The following is a 17,524-nucleotide window of genomic DNA, read 5'->3' on the forward strand; positions in this document are numbered from 1 at the left end:
TACTTCAATAAAGATGTTAAAAAAAAAAAAAAGGTTTAGGGAATTCCCTGGCGGTCCAGTGGTTGGGACTCCACACTTTCACAGCCGAGGGCCCGGGTTCAATCCCTGATCATGGGAACTGAGATCCCACAAGCCGAGCTGCGTTGCCAAAAGAAAAAAAAGAATGGTTTAAATGGGGGTTGCCAGGAGCTGGGCAGGAAGGGAAGTGGGGAGTTGTTGTTTAATGGGAATACAGTTTCAGTTTCGCAAGATGAAAAAGATCTGTTGTGCAACAATGTGAATATACTTACTACTAGTGAATTGTAAGCTCAAAAATGGTTAAGAAGGTAAATGGTATGTTACGTGTATTTTACCACAATTAAAAAAACTCACAGGACAGGCCAATAATCAGGAATATTACTGTAACAATGATTTTAAAACTTTCAATTCAAGTTATATATATACATAAAGTTATATATATATATATATATATATATATATATATATATATACACTTCCAAAGCCTTAAAAATTCCTGTAAGTTTCTCCATCTCTCCCCAGAAGCACTTTCACTCTTTAAGATGAAGCTTTTTGGTGTTGACCTCCATATTTCTAAATGACATGCTAATATTGCTACTTGTCAATTTTTCAATTTGGGGGTGACATCCATCTACGTCTCATCAGGGAAGGGGAGACGTTCCCTCCCCAGCACCAGGCTGCACACACCCCTACTGGGTTTCTACCCCTGCCACGCAGTGATGGCTTCATTTTGATCAGTCTCCAGGTTGACGGTGCTGGGACTAAGCAAACACTACTCACAGACGCGGATGGGCAGATGCAGATACTTTTCCCTCCCAGCACCAATTTTTCCCTACAGATAGCAACTGTCTTTTATGATTGTTTGCCTAGTTTTTATGGCCCTTAAACTAATGTAACCTACACTCTTTCAACTGCCTAAATCTCCAGAGCCCCTTTGTGAGTTGTGGTGTGTAAGCTTCGTTGCCCTGCGGCATGTGGGATCTTAGTTCCCCGATCAGGGATCGAACCCCGTCTCCTCTGCATTGGAAGGCGGATTCTCTTTTTTTTTTTTTTTAAGATTTTTTGATGTGGACCATTTTTTAAAAAGTCTTTATTGAATTTGTTACAATATTATTTCTGTTTTATGTTTTGGTTTTTTGGCCCCGAGGCATGTGGGATCTTAGCTCCCCGAACAGGGATCAAACCCGCACCCCCTGCATTGAAAGGCGGATTCTTAACCATTGGACCACCAAGGAAGTCCCTAATAGACTTTGTTTTATAGAGATATTTTAGGTTTCTGGAAAATTTGAGCAGAAAATACAGAGAATTCGCATATATCCCCTCACCTCTCGCCCCTACAGTTTCCCCTCTTATTAACACCCTGCATCAGTGGGGTGCATTTATTAGAATGGTGAGCCAACAAATTGTTATTAACCAGAGTCCATAGTTTACATTAGGGTTCACTCTTGGTGTTGTACATTCTATGGATTTTGAGAAACATATATAATGACTTGTACCCACCATTATAGTATCATACAGAGTAGTTTCAGTGCCCTAAAAATGCTGTGTTCCACCTATTTATCCCTCCCTCCCCCGCCTCCTGATAACCAACGATCTTTTACTGTCCCCAAAGTTTTGTCTTCTCCAGAATGTCATACAGTTGGAATCATATAGTATGTGGCATTTTCCCACTGGCTTCAGTCACTTAATACTACGCATTTAAGCGTCCTGAATGTCTTTTCATGGCTTGACAGCTCATTTCCTTTTAGCCTTGAATAACACTCCACTGTCTGGATGCACCTTAGTTTATTTATCCATTCACCTACTGAAGAACATCTCGGTTGCTTCCAAGTTTTAGTAATTAGGAATAAAGTTGCTAGAAATACTTGTGTGCAGGTCTTCATGCAGATATGTCAACTCATTTGCGTAAGTACCAAGGAGCAGGATTGCTGAATCGTATGGTGAGAGTATGTTTAGTTTTGTAAGAAGTGGCCAAACTGTCTTCCTAAGTGCCTGTGCATTTTGCATCCTGGCCCTCCCCAGCAATGCACGAGTCCCTGTAGTTCCACTAAAGGACTGTCCCTCCCCACACCCCCACTGGGGGACAGGCTGGGCCCCAGTCTCCGGAGGGATGAGCCCCACCCGCTCCTTTTCCAGCACCTGAGGGTTATCTGTGAGGCTGGAGTCTCCGCTGGCCTGGGCCAAACACCGACTGCATCCCGGGTCTCATAAAATAAGGGAGGTGGGCAGACTGAATTTATGTTTCTCTGGGATTTTCCTCTGAGGAAGTTAAAATAGGTGGCTCGTCTAAGATAAACCCATGCGTCTCGCCCACAAGGACAGACAGCTCTGCCATCAGCAGGCTGGGGCAAGTCCCCCCATCTCACAGGGCAGCCGTGAGGGTCCAGTGAGGGGCTCATTTCCAAGGCCTGGAGCAGCACCTGCCGGGCCGTTGTGGCGGAAGAGCAGAGCAAGCGGGGAAGGAGGGGGTCCTGGCAGGAAGGAGGCTGCCCGGGAGAGACGGGCAGGTGAGTGGTGGCACTGGGCCACCTTCAGGGAGACGAGGGGACAGAGGCGAGCAGCCCCTCTCGGTGATCCTCCCTGACCGTGTCCACGGTCGCTGACCTCAACAGCTAGTGAGGGGCATCTGGGGCTCAACTAGCTTTTGCAGCATCGACGTCACACACGTGGTACCTCACGCGCTCTCAGGACCACCTGGCAGGGCCGTGAGTCATTCACAGAGCAGGAAGGTTTGAGCGCCTTCCTGGCACCGGGCTCTGTTGCAGGCACTGGGGGTGCAGCCATGTGAGCAAAACACCCCAACCTTCCTCGTCAGGGCGGGAAGCAGACAGCCCAGCAGTAAGTGAGTAAGTGCTGTCATTCCAGGAGGATGACAAAGGCTACGTGGAACAGCACCGGAGGGCCCCGTCTCCAAGAGGTGACCTTGGCGCAGAGGCCTAACGGAAGCGGGAGCTGCGGGGAGCCCTGGGGTCAGAGTCCCAGGTGGTGGAGGTCAGCAGGGCACAGCAGAGGCACTGGCCTGGTACGGGAGCAAAGAGAAGGAGGCCGGGGCGGCCGAGTGCAGCCAGGACGGAGGGCGAAGTCGGATCATACGAGGGTGGGCGGGCAGACCACAAGGGTCTGGGGGCCATGGGAAGCTGGGTGGGTTTTATCCCACGTAAGATGGGGGCTCTTGGAGTGTTGGGCCCTGAGTGGGGGCAGGGAGACCAAGGAGGGGGCGGTTCCATTGCTGGAGAGAGACGAGCTGCCCACAGAGGTGGTGGGCTGGGGACCAACTTGGGTGTATTTTGGAGGCAGCACCAGAGGCCTGATTATGAATCACGTGGTCAGGAGAGAAAAGCAGGACGTAAGGCCAACTGCCAAGTTCCTGGATTGGTCTGCTGGAGACACACGTGTGCCATTCACTGAGATGGGGAGGACGGGGCGGAGCAGGTCGGGGATGGGGGTTGGGTGTGTTATAGTTTGAACTGTGTTCCCCAAAAAGATACGCTGAAGACCTGACTCCCACGACTATGAGTGTAACCTGATTAAAAAATAGGGTCTCTTATGGGAGTTCCCTGGTGGCCTAGTGCTTCGGATTCCGGGCTTTCACTGCCGTGGCCCGGGTTCAATCCCTGGTTGGGGAACTGAGATCCTGCAAGCTGTGCGGCACAGCCAATAAACAAACAAACAAATACATAAATAAAAACAGGGTCTTTTAGATGTGATCACGTTAGGATGAGGTCATTAGGGCGGGCCCTAATCCAGTATGACTGGTGTCCTTATAAGAGAAGAGACACGGAGGGAAGAAGGCCATGTAAAGACTGAGGCAGAGATGCAAGAAATGCACCTATAAGCCAAGGAACGCCGAGGAGTGCGGGCTACACCAGAACCCAAGAGAAGGGCGTGGAGCAGATTCTTCCCTTGATCCTTCAGAGACAGCATGGCCCTGCCAACACCTGGGATTTCAAATGTCTAACCTCCAGAACTCGGAGAGTGTACATTTCTGTTTTAAGTCACCCAGTTTATGGTACTTGTTACAGCAGCCATAGGAAACTAATGCAGGTTAAGTGGAGATGTTGACTAAGGGCTTGACACATGAGACAGGAGATGGAACCCTGGGCAGTGTGATGCCCACATATGCTTGGACTGTCCTAAGTCACGGGCCTGGATGGTTCCATCAAGGGAGAGACAAGCGGAGGCTGGAGTTCTGACCTGATGCTGGGAAGAGGAAGAGCAGGGAGGTAGGAGGAACCAGGGGAGTGTGTGGAATCCCAGGAGGTGAGGGAAGAAAGTGCTTCTAGAAGGAGGCAGGGAGAGATGGTGGCCGATTCTGCTAAGAGGTGAAATAAGATGAGGACTGAGAACTGACCATCGTACTTGGAATGTGAAGGGCCCTGGTGGCCTTGCGGGGGGGAGTTCCCTAGAGTGATCGGTGATGGGGAGAGAGCAGGAGGTGGAGACCATGGTCACGGACGGGCCTCTTAAGGGGTTTAGCTGAAGGGAGGACAGAGAAATGGGCAAATAGCAGGAGGAAGACAAGGGGTTGGGGGAGAGTCGGGAAAGGGGGAATGTGCAGGGGAGGAGGGAGGCTGTCTGCAGGGGGCGGGCGGGAGGGGCTGGCCTCGGACAAGAGCTGGAGGTTGGGGCCCTGGACTGGACAAAAACAGCTGGAGGGAAGACAGAGTGCGCAGACGCTGGCGGGTCTGGTGGTGGACAACAGCCCTGTTCTTCCCGGGAAGCACAGAAGAGTCACAGCTGAAATGTGGGGGAGGGGCAGGCATTGGCAATTTTTTGGAGAGAAGATGGTTATGAATGTTACAGAAGAAGAGACTGAGGGTCAGAGAGGCTAAGCGGCAGGTAGTGAGTGGCCCAGCTGACTCCCCCAAGTAGGTCTGCGGGCCTCGGGTCCGTCCTCTCCCCAGCCCAGCACATGGGGGAATCGGTCATTTGTCCTCCCAGGCACGTGGATACTTTAAAGAAAAGGTGGGAGGGGGCAGACAGAGACTACTGCACAAACTCAGGCCAGAATTCCCCGACTGAGACCCTGGGAAAAAGGGAGACATTTCAGCACTTCCCTGGCAGTCCAGTGGTTAAGAATCCATGCTTCCACTGCAGAGGGCACGGGTTCGATCCCTGGTCAGGTAACTAGGATCCCACATGCTGTGCGGTGTGGCCAAAGGGAAAAAAAAAAAAAGGGAGACATTCTGGAGTCTTCCTAGCCTGGGGTCAGTCTGACCTCCCCAGCCCTGCCCCTCTAAGAAATGGGAGGATTAAAGGCCACACCCTTGCCCCCTGCCATCCAGCCAGAAGCCCCATGACAACACAGAGGAAGCAGGAGGCAGATCTAGTGCCTCCTGGGCCCCCTGCCTTACCTGGCTCTGCCCCCCATTAGCAGAGCCTGAACACGGAGGCCCAGCAGCCCTGTGTGCTCGGTGGGCCACCGAGTCCCCTCCTGCTCACCCCTCCCCGCTCCCAACCGACGCCAGCTCCCTCTGCCTGAGCACCCAGGACAGCAGCCCCCAGGATGCCCCCTGGCCGGTCCTCACAACCCTCTCCCGTCTACAGCCAGGCCTCACAATGGGCATCACAGCACTTGCCCCTCAGCTGTGAAGACTCCAGGGTGAAGAAACAACACCCAGAGCAAGGAAAGAAAACCAGCCTTTCCCGAGGGCTCACTACACGCTGGGAGTCTTCCTTATTCTATTTATTTATTTGTTTGTTTATTTATTTATGCCACGCCATGGCATGCGGGATCTTAGTTCCCCGATCAGGGATGGTACCCACGCCCCCTGGAGTGGAAGCTCAGAGTCTTGACCACTGGACCGCCAGGCAAGTCCCTTCCTTATTCAATTTATACAAATCCTACGAAATGGGAATATCAGGCCCATTTTAAAGATGAGGAAACTGAGGCTCCGCACCCTGCCCTGGGACACTGCTGTGAGGGGCAGAGCTGAGCTCACGCCCAGGTCTGTACACCCCAGAGCCCACCTTGCAGCCTCCACACTACAGATGGCCCTGCTGGGTGTCTGTTCTCAGCAGAGTGGTGGGAACTTGACCGGGGCCTGAGGAGAGAGGGAGACACCTGCAGAGAGAAAACCTCATTCCTCATCTCTCAGGAGGCGGGTCCCACACTGCCCAGGCCAGCTGCCGAGGGGTCAGCAGGCAGGACACAGCCCTGCAGAGAACCTACCCACCCACTGCAGAGGGGCCGGGCTGCTCAGACTGCCTCACGGGCTGGTACACGCTGGGTTATCTGCAAGGCCAGGCTGGCACCGGCAGGGAGCTGTGGGATATGCCGGGAGAAGGTGCCAGCGGTACAGGCGATTCCCTGGAAAGGTTTCTTGGTCCACCCTCCTCAGGATGCTTCTGTGGCCGGTACACGAAGGGACATAAAGGGGCAGAGACTTCAAGTACTTGGAGATGCTCCACTCAGATCCTGCTTCAAGGAAGCCCTTGCTGCCCTGCTGTGCGGAGCCCCTCGCCTGAGATGGGGCACTCAACATGCGGTGACTGAGCGAGGCCGGGGCAGAAAGGCCCGGACACGTTGGCTCAGCACGGGACGCTGTGATGGGCAATCTCGCTCCAGAGCTGCCCCAGGTTGGCCGAGACTCTGTCTGGCCTGCAGAGCAGTCTGACTTCTCCCTCTGCCCAATCTTTCACAGAAGTTAAAAGCCCTAAGAAACACCCCAAACCCCACCCTGGCGCCTACTTTTGGAGAACCCGACCCTCCACAGCAACCTATGGGCCATCTGACATCTTTGGGGGTCAGAGCTCTCCCATTATCCCACTGACATCCACTCCTTGCGGCTTTGGCCCTGGGGCACCTCTTGGAGCCACAAGCAACCAGCCAGGCCTCTTCCTTCCTGAGACAGCCTCCTCTGGTCCTTGCTAATCATACCCCATGCTGGCAACTGTAGCTGACCAAGATACTTCCAGCCCTCCACCTGGACTGCTGGATCCACTCGGGGTGGGGGGGATACAGAGGACATTCCAGGACTGGTAGATAGAAGCCCAGAGCTTCTGTTCCAGGCCAGCCCATGATGTGCTGTGTGACCCCAGGCAACCGCTCACCCTCTCTGACCTTCACGGTCCTTCCCTCTACAATGGGTGATTAAGGCCCGGTGGTCTCTGCCCCAGCAGGCCTGCCTGAGTCTGGATCAGCCCCCGGGTGGGGCTGTCTTCCTATCCCTCTTCTGTGCCACCAGTTCTCAAGCTGCCTTTCTACATAGTCTCGGTTCCTGCTTCTCCGTTAATTCCCCTGGAACGTCTCTTCTCCTCCACGACCTAAATCCCAAACTAATGGCTGGCTCGAGTCTGCCGCACCAGCCCTGCTGCCTCTGGAGCAACATCCCTAAAACCACGCGGACAGACCACTTCCTGGGATGGACCCTCGGGACCACACCTTGGGGGACACACACAGCAGCTGTGTCTCAGGCCAGCTAGGCAGCCGAGGGCCCCCCATAGGCTCCCCGGGCCTGGAAGGTGCCCAGGGGTGCCAGGGTCCCACCAGACTGGGCCACTGGGCCTGGGTCCCATCTCAGCTGTGCCAGGCATGTTCTAAAAGGCTGTGTGTCCTTGGACAAGTCATTGCATCTCTCTGCTCCCACCTCTGCCATGCGCCCCAACTCCAGACACCCAGGATCCTTGAGTACTGCCCCAAACTCACCCAGTCCGAGCTATGGGAGCACTCAGGGAGGGAGGATTTCAGAAGAGGAAGTTGGGGCGGAATAGAATGATTCGATGCTGGAGGAATTTCAGGGATTAGCCAGAAAGGGTGTGTGTGTGTGTGTGTGTGTGTGTGTGTGTGTGTGTGTGTGTGTGTGTGTGTGTGTGTGTGTGTGTGTGTGTGTGTGTGTGTGTGTGTGTGTGTGTGTGTGTGTGTGTGTGTGTGTGTGTGTGTGTGTGTGTGTGTGTGTGTGTGTCCTGGGGCGGGGGAGGGGCCGAGGACGGGAAGGACAAAGGCAGGACAACCCAGCTCTGCCACTTCCACTCTGGGTGCTGTGGGAAACTCAGGCCTCTGATTCTCATCCTCAGCCTGTAAAATGGAACAATGAACATCTGCGTCGTGGGCAGCTGGGGTAGTAAGAGGTGAATCCATGCAGCTCAGTGTGGAACTCCAAACCACACCTGAAAATTCTGCCAATTTGGCTCTGGCAGGCATGTGACAAGATTCCCAGGATTTAAGTGACACTATTCCAGGAAGGTCAGGCATGTTCCCCCTGTGTCACCCTCTCAGGGGTTCCTCCAGGGGCCAGGGCCCCTCAGGGTTGAAGAGGAAATGGATTCTGTGTGTAAAGTTCTTGGCACAAGCCTCCGCTCCCAGCGAGCACTTGGCCAGTGGAAGTCAAGGACATGCAGGCTGACGTGAGCCGCTGTGTGACCTCAGAGAGGCTCCCCGAGCTCTGAGTCCCTCCCTGTGCCCAGGACCCCATGGCTCAGGGAGAATGCCCACCCTTCATGGACTTTAATGCTGATACCAGCTAACACTTCACAGAGCTTACTTAGAGCCAGACCACCTTCTAAACACTACATATGCAGGTGAAAATTTTTTTTTTTTTTTGGCCACGCTGTGCGGCTTATAGGATCTTAGTTCTCCAACCAGGGATCGAATCTGGGCCCCGGCAGTGAAAGCACGGAGTCCTAACCACTCGACTGCCAGGGAATTCCCAGCAGGTGAACTTTTATCCCCATCTTACAGGTGAAGAAACTGAGGCAGAGAGAGGATAAACAACTTGCCCACGACTATTTGGCGAGTACACGGACCTCCTGGGGTAGTCTGAAGCTGAAATGAAACCAGGATCCAGAGGTATCACTGAAGAGCAGCGTAACTTAACGGACATAAATTCTGTTATTTATGTTCAAAAATAACAAATATTGTTCATGCCTTTGACCCGGGTCAGAAGCAGGTTTGTGGCAGGTGAAGCTAACGTAGCTTAGGTAATCAGAGCCCCTCACATACACCAGCCTCTCTGGAGGCTCTGGGTGGGGAGGGCCCTGACAGTACATTCATGGGATCACATGATTTGTAAAATTTGTGAAAGCAATATTTTTTGTATTGTTATTTCCTAAAAAGCCCCCATCCTCAAACTGTATAAGCTCGGGCCTCTACCTTCATTCATGTCCAGGATATAATTTGTTAAAGGGAGGGGTAGGGATAGGAAGATGGTGTGTCAGGTGTTTACAGAAGGCACAAGGGAGAAGTAGCAAGTCCCAGGGTCGGCCGAGCCAGCTGGATCCTGGCTGTTCACAGTGGTCCAGGCTGGAGGACTAACCCAAGGGAAGCTGTGGACTAGGGTGGGGCACGTGCGGCTCCATCCTCGAGGTGAAAGTAAACCCCTCCTTCAAATTCCTCTCCCCAACCCACCACAATCCAAGCATGTCCTGTTCCCAGGGCAGTCACAGTTGATGAGTGAATAAAGGAATGAATGGCCCAGCACCTCCTGACTGAGTGGCCCTGGGCAGGTCGTTTTCCAGGGCTGAGCCCAGTTTCCTCATCTGTAAAATGGGGAGATAACACCCACTGCGCAAGGCAGTGGGGAGAACCAAAAGAGACAAGGTGCAGAAAGTGCTGGGCGTGGATACGCCCTGGAGAAAGCAGTGTTTCAAACCAAAGGATGCAACCCAGTCTCAGGCTGGGAAGTCACTGGGGCCCGTCTGCTGCTACTGCCAACCCTGCTGAAGGGCTGCAGTCTGGCGGAGATTTCCAGAGCAGTGCCTGCCTCGTGCCAACTTGAGTGCCCCCTGCTCAGTACGTCCAGTTCTCACTCCCTGAGGGGGCAGCAGGTGCAAGCGGAGTTCCAGGCAGGATCACACTGGGGTTAAACCTCTCTCCTCTCCCAACCTGAGGAGCATTCAGGGATGGTGAATAACCCTAAAGGGCTCCACTGCCCACCCCACAGGGCACTCACATGACACTACCCAGGTCTTGCACAGCCAGAGCCCTTGGTAACTACGATGCACTTCCACGGCCAGCTGCTTCTCAATGATCCCAGCAAAAGTATCACACGGGAGTTATCTATGCCCGTCCTGCTGAATGGACAGATGATGAATGAATGGGAATGAGGCCCAGTTAAGTGAATCGCCCAGCATCACACAGCTGGCAAGTAGCAGCAAAGGCGCGAACCTGGGCCTGATTTCCCTGCAGTGGCCATGGCCAGCAGGTGCCCTCAGTTCCCAGGCATCCCCGAGGACAGCTCGGTGAGACTGTAAGCCAGCTTGCCTGACCACTCTGGGTTATAGCTGATAAGATGTCTGAACCACCCAACCTTGGGCCAGGGGTCTTTTTTCTTTTTTTAATTGGAGTATAGGTGATTTACAATGTTGTGTTAGTTTCAGGTGTACAGCAAAGTGAATCAGTTATGTGTATACATATATCCAGTCTTTTTTGGATCCTTTTCCCATATTGGTCTTTACAGAGTATTAAGTAGAGTTCCCTGTGCTATACAGTAGGTCCTTATTAGTTATTTATTTTATATATAGTAGTGTGTATATGTCAATCTTCCAACTTATCCCCCCCTTTCCTCCCTGGTAACCATAAGTTTGTTTTCTATGTCTGTGACTGTATTTCTGTTTTGTAAATAAGTTCATTTGTACCATTTTTTTAAAGATCCCACATATAAGCAATATCATATGATATCTGTCTTTCTCTGTCTGACTTACTTCACTCGGTATGACAATCTCTAGGTCCATCCACGTTGCTGCAGATGGCATTATTTCGTTCTTTTTTATGGTTAATATTCCATTGTATATACATACCACATCTTCTTTACCCGCTCCTCTGTCAATGGACATTTAGGTTGCTTCCCTGTCTTGGCTACTGTAAATAGTGCTGCAGTGAACACTGGGGTGCATGTATCTTTTCAAATTATGGTTTTCTCTGGACATATGCCCAGAAGTGGGATTGCTGGATCATATGGTAGTTCTATATTTAGTTTTTTAAGGAACTTCCATACTGTTCTCCATAATGGTTGTACCAATTTACATTCCCACCAACAGTGTAGGAGGGTTCCCTTTTCTCCACACCCTCTCCAGCATTTACTGTTTGTAGATTTTTTGATGATGGCCATTCTGAGTCATGTGAGATGACACCCCATTGTAGTTTTGATTCGCATTTCTCTAATAACATCTCAACATCTCTCAGTGATACTGAGCGTCTTTTCATGTGCTTTTTGGCCATCTGTATGTCTTCTTCAGAGAAACATCTATTTAGATCTTCTGCCCTTTTTCTGAATAGGTTGTTTGTTTTTTGATATTGACTGCATGAGCTGTTTGTATATTTTGGAGATTAATCCCTTGTCGGTTGCTTCGTTTGCAAATATTTTCTCCCATTCTGTGGGTTGTCTTTTCATTTTGTTTATGGTTTCCTTTGCTGTGCAAAAGCTTTTACATTTAATTAGGTCCCATTTGTTTATTTTTGTTTTTATTTTCATTACTCTAGGAAGTGGAGGGCCAAGGGTCTTGAGCACTCTGGTCCCCAGCCTTTTCCAGTATAATCCTGGCACATCCACGCTGGTGGGCTGGATCAATGGATATCAATGACAGCTAACATTTTGAGGGCACTAAGTATCAGGCACTGTCTAAAGCCATTAACATGTATTCACACATTTCAACCTACAAGGCAGGTACTATTAAAGTTCTCATTTTACAGATGGGAAGACTGAGGCCCAGGAAGGTTAAGACACTTGCCCAGGGTCACACAGTGACAGTCTCCAGGGTCCCCACTTTACCTGTCTCCCTGGTCACTCCGTGGTTCTGACCAGGAGTGGGTGCCCCAGCCCGGACCCCACCCGAGCCCCGTGGGTCCCCCGCCCTGCCCAGTCCTGGGGATCCAGTTCACTCACGTGGGGTGGAGTGCTTGGGGAGGGGGGACTCACCAGCACACGGTCTCCCAGGCGCAGGTCCTTGTCACCCCGCTTCACAGAGCCGCTGTCGGAGAGGTTGGAGCCTGACTCGTTGCCGGTCTTGACGGAGCTGTTGAGGACGCTCTCCCGCAGGGGGATGACGCGGCTGGTCAGCGGCGGCGTGGCCGTGCCCGAGTGCAGCGACAGGTTCTGGGTGGTCAGCGACTCGACCGAGTGCGCGTCGCTGCCCGAGCCCTCGGCTGCAGGCTGCCGGGTCAGCTTGGAGGGCCGCGTGAAGATGCCCTGCAGGGCTGGGCACTCGAAGTAGCGCACGCCGCCCACGGCGCCGTCGTTCTTGCCCACCGGCTCGTCCAGCACCACGCCCGCCCACTGGCCCGGCGCGAACTGCGTCTCACCCAGGTACTGCACCACGCCCGGCTTCACGCCATTCACCCACACACGCTCGCCCACCACGAAGTCCCCCACGAACTCGTCGCCCACCTCGGCCGCCTTGGCGCCGGGCTTCTCGGGGGCGACGGGGGCCGCGGCCGGGGGGCCCGAGGCCTGCTTGTGCAGGGGGGAGCCTGTGGAGGAGGAGAGGGGCGGCGGTTAGAGCTCGGGTGGGGGCTGGACCCTCGGTGGTCCCAGGAGCGCATAGTCCAGCTGGCCGGGGGGAAACTGAGGCAGGTGGGGCTGGGAGTGGGGCCTGGGGCGGGTCTCACTCCTCCTGGGCCGTGGGCATCCCCGGGTGGCTCCCCTCTGGAAAGTTCTAGGGAAGAAAGTTCTAGAGAAGCTCAGGACAGTGCCTCCTCTGAAGGCTTTCCACTGCTCAGGGTCACTCGAAATTGAGGGCAGAATGAACCCATGACCGAGGGTTGCAAGCTGCTACTTCCGCATCCCGGTGGGCTCAGGCCCTCAGCTGTTACTTTGAGGCCGCCCATGGCCCCATGTGGGACTCAGGTCTCGTGGGGGGATCTCTGTGCCCCCCCACCTTCTTCTCCAGCCAGTTCTGGGCCCCACGAAAGGCTCCTAACTGTTCCTTGACAGCTGACCACAGACATCTCGGAACAAGGAAGGAGCCAGAAAACCTTCTTACTCCACTCCTGAGTCTCCCTCTTCTTCCCGGTCCCCAAGCTGCAGCCCAAGCCTCAGGGCACACAGACCAGGAAAAGGGGGGGGTGAGGAGGGTGGGAGGCGGAAGCAAGCACTGAACCTCATTCCTGGACTGAACTCCAGGCTCTCTGGACTGAACTGGGTACGCTGATCCAGCCCCTCTTTACAGAAAGAATGACCCTGAGACTCAGAGAGGCCAGGGCCTCGCCCAAGGCCACACAGCAGAAATGGGGACTCAAACCCTCGGAGGGGGCCTGCCTCCCAGGCCTGGGCTCTGATGTGCTCTAGACTCAGAAAAAGAAGGGAAGCGGGGCAACCTGCTCACGATCACTCACAAAAGGACAAAGCAGAGCTCAAACCCGCCATGCTTGGTGCGTGTCTGGCTCCTGGGCCCCACGCAGGGCCTCCTGTGCAAGTGGACGCTGGCAAGCCTGCCCATTTATACCTCAAGGTCTGGAGGCTGCCCCTCCTTCCTGCCAGACCAAGTATCAGGCAGGGAAGGACTCATCCTTTTCCTCCTCTACTCCAGAGGCTGACGGACTTGTCAAGTACAGATGGGGACAGGAGGCAAGCAGACACTGCCATGCCCCTATCAGAATTGCCTGTGTTTCTGGTCCTTTCCACGGGTAGCCAGTAGAGGGGCCACAGGGGCAGCGGCTCCACCAGCATCCTCCTTGTACCCAAGGCCAAGGAGCCTGCGGCCGCAGGCCTGGCTGCATGCTGTCTCAAGGCTGGAAGGACAGAGCTTCTGGGAGATGAGGAAGCCACACAACTCCAAGGCACGGCTGACATACAAGCTCAAGCAGGCAGGTTCTCCCTCTGGGACACTGGTAGTGGTGGGAAAGCATGTGATCACCCAGGGCCTGGGGAGCCAGGACGGGGGTCCTAACTGAGGGGCCAGGGGCTCCCTCTCAGCTGTGAGCTGGGCTCCTGGGAAATCAGTGAGCTTTGCTATTGAACTTGATTAACAACCAGAGTGATCACACCCATGAACTGATGCTCTGTGCTAAGAGGCAGACATACAGTAGCTCACTGGACCCTCACAGTTAACCCTGTGAAGTGATTCCATGATCCCATTTTACAGATGAGGAAACTGAGGCTTAGAGCTATCAGGTGCTTTATCTAGGCCCCCCAGGCAGGAGGCAGCAGAGCCAAGGTCCGGCCAACAGCCCCTGGCTCTTGGTGCAGGGCACTTTCATTCATCCAGGAAATGAGTACAAGGCACCCGCCATGCCAAGCCCTAAACTACAACCACCCCAATCTTGGACTCCTCTGCATGGACCCGTTTCCTAGATTCTGACCAAACCCTACAGTTCCCTTCGAGCAGGGAACAATCTCATCTTGCACTCCTTCCTGCAGAGGGATGTCTCCTTCTCCTTCTGTGGGACCCTGCATGGGACCCTGGGGGCGGGGGCGGGGGTCCCCAAGGCTCTTCCCTTCCACCCCTGAGATCCCACAAGGTGGAGGCCACAGTGGCTGAGGGAGCAGACCCTGGAGCCCCACCTCGGTCTCCTCACCTGCCCTCCGCCACGGGGCTGCTGTACAGTGATGGACACAAAGCCCTAGGGATGGTGCCTGGGTCACACAAGTGAACAAGTGCTGATCGTTCTTACTGTGATGAAAATGATTGATCCTCAAACTAAGGGATTAGAAAAAATTTACAACCACAAAAGGATCAGTGGGCAGAAGAAGGGCTTCTAGGCAAGTTCTGGTGACCTTGGACCCGTGGCTCTGCCCCCACCACACACACACCCCCCAGAGCAGCCAACCTCGTCCTGCTGTTCCCTGTGTCTGGGCTGAGCTCCGGGTCCCTGGTTCTCATCTAGGACAATCTTGTTACAAGGAACTTCTGCTGGGATCACAGCAGTACTGGGCCTGGGAACCCCACTAGGTCAGGTGGGCCCATTCCTTAAAAAAAAAACCTGCTCTGAAAAGCAGCCATAGTGGGAGGAAGCCACAAGTTAGATGGTGCTCCGGGTCCCTTGTAACACTGCCCAAGCAGCCCGTGGGTCCTGCTAACAACGAGGGGTCAAGGTTATCATCATTGAAACAGCAGCTACCATTCATGAAGTGAGACTACGTGCCCTCAATGGACTGGGTACTTTTTTTTTATATATATATATATAAATTTATTTATTTATTTATTTTTGGCTGTGTTGGGTCTTCGTTGCTGTGCACGGGCTTTCTCTAGTTGCGGTGAGCAGGGGCTACTCTTCGTTGTGGAGCACGGGCTTCTCATTGTCGTGGCTTCTTTTGTTGCGGAGCACGGGCTCTGGGCACGCAGGCTTCAGTAGTTGTGGCACGTGGGCTCAGTAGTTGTGGTTCGCGGGCTCTAGAGCTCAGGCTAAGTAGTTGTGGCACACGGGCTTAGTTGTTCCGCGGCATGTGGGATCTTCCCGGGTCAGGGCTCAAACCTGTGTCCCTTGCATTGGCAGGCAGATTCTCAACCACTGCACCACCAGGGAAGCCCTGGACTCAGTACTTTTGCTATATTATATTCTTATCTTGCAGATTAGGAAACAGAGGTTATAAAACTTGCCCAAAGTTACCCAGGCAGGAGCCAGGCCCACCTGGTCTGGCTCAGAGCTTCCTTGTAAGGCAGGCATAGGAGGTGTCTAGCAGGTGTCAGTGCCTTTCCCATATCCATTTCCAGAACACTTCCTTATGCTGAGGGGCTCTGTGATGTCTGCTTAACGCAATGGCCGTGGCTCAGGTGAGACCCTGCCCGACCTGTTGTCTGTGCAGAGAGCACAGAGAAGGGTCCCAGGTCGAGGGGGACCCTGCGTGGCTATTCTTGGCAAGAACCTGCCTACTCAGCTGTCCTCCCAGCTGTCCTGGCCCAGGCAGACCCCCAGGTAATCTCCTTTCTTCCCCACCCCCGTCCCTTCCAGAGGTCACAGGCCCCGGGGACCAGTTGTTTGAACAGCTGCTAAAATAAAATCCAGGTCACGAGCCTGGAGACCACACTTGGGTGTTCTGCTGCATTTTTCCTCTTTGGCGCCCCAGTCTCACAGGCACAAACCTTCACCCACTCCCCCACTCACCCCGGGGAGCTTGCAGCCGCCTGAGCTGGGCAAAGCGTGGCAACCCCGCTAGAGCCCCCTTCCCTCCAGGGAGCCATTAGTAACACACTGGCTGGGCCTGGCCGAGCCCCTTCCCATATCTGGGCCTCAGCTTCCCCATGGGACAACAAAGGGCGAGGTCAGAAATTGCTCAGGTACTGGCCAGCACTGACATTCTACGAGCCCCACCTCTCCTCCCAGAGGAGCTGGCGTGTCGTCAGAGCTATGAGACCTGGCTGATGGGCTGAGCCTCTGGGGCGGTTCTGGAGGCTCCCTGAGGGCAGGGCCTGGGCCTCCCCGCCCTCCTAGTTCCCGCATGGACCAGCATCGGCTCGGCAAAACCCCAAGAAAGCAAAGGACGGCAACAGACTTAAACCTCACGCCAGCAGCTGATCCTTCCCCAGACACCAGGCACAAGGGAATTGACTGCTGGTTTCAAGTTCAAAGTAGAACTTTGATAAAAAGGGCTAAAGGACATGGTGTGGAGTGACAGCAGCTGGTGGCCTGGTCCAACGTGAGCGGGGGGCGCTCAAGGCGGGGGTGGTGGGAGGTGCCCAGATGAGAGCGCATCCTCCCCTGCTTCCGCAAGGACTCTGGTCCTGCCCTGCCTGGGAAGCGGAGACAGGCATTTTTCATACCTGCCGAATCTCAGCCACCAGGGACCCCATTCGTTGAGCACCCAGTGTCAAAAGTGGGGCCAGCAAAGGGGTGGGGGGAACACCAGGACCGCAGCTACAACTCAGCCGGCCTTCTGCCTGGCAGGAAGGCACCAAGGTCCGCCCTGGGGTTGGGGAGAGAGGACTCATTGCAAACAGAGGTGGGAGCACCTCCCAGAACCTCTGCCCTGACAGTCACTGAGCTCGTTCCCTCACCTCCTCAGAGAAGCCTTCCCTGACTGCTTCACCTAAAAGCCCACCCACTTGCAGCACCCTCTACTCACTTTATTCTTCAAGAGATTTACCCCATCTTCACCTGTGTATGTCTGCCTCCCAGACTTAAATGGAAGCTCCCACGGGCTGTGTTTCCTCTCCAGCACCCAGCCTGGTTCCCCGCAGCAGGCCCTCAATGCAAGCTGCACTGCACTGCCGGCTCAGAACTGGGGCCCGCCCCGGCTCTGTGCTGGGTGCACGGAATAGTCAACACTCCGAGCTGCAGAAAGTCGCTCCCATTTCTTCAGTCAAGGAATCTGAGGCTCACTCCAGGCAGTTTCCGGTTCACCTGGTCTCCCTTCCGCCTTTGTACCTCCCTGAGCCCTTCTCATTTTCCCTGTGTTTCCAGAGGAAAGCTAAGAACCCTCTTCTCCTTTTAGAAGCAAACCTCCACCCCCCTTTGGTCTTCCCTGGGACCCGCCTCCCCGCCACCTCTCTCCTCTCCCCGCAATGGCCCTCCGACAGAGGTCAGAGCCCACGGGTGGCATGAACACCGCCCTGGCTCACAAAACAGCTTCCCTCACCTCAACCCCGCCTGCTGTCACCCATTCTCCTTCCCAGCAAACAAGCTTTTCTCTCT

General features: G+C 54.1%; 1 protein-coding gene across 4 annotated transcripts in view; it reads right to left on the reverse strand.

Moving 5' to 3' along the window:
* CLIP2 (CAP-Gly domain containing linker protein 2) overlaps positions 1–17,524 on the reverse strand; it is a 77,240-nt gene that overhangs the window by 31,060 nt on the left and 28,656 nt on the right. For all 4 annotated transcript variants that reach the window (XM_082358550.1, XM_082358548.1, XM_082358549.1 and 1 more), the window contains one exon: positions 11,874–12,424. In XM_082358550.1, the coding sequence (XP_082214676.1) occupies positions 11,874–12,424 (551 nt within the window). The remainder of the gene's footprint in view (positions 1–11,873; positions 12,425–17,524) is intronic.

The sequence above is a fragment of the Balaenoptera borealis genome, assembly GCF_965194805.1.
Source record: "Balaenoptera borealis genome assembly, chromosome: 16".
NCBI lineage: Eukaryota > Metazoa > Chordata > Mammalia > Artiodactyla > Balaenopteridae > Balaenoptera > Balaenoptera borealis.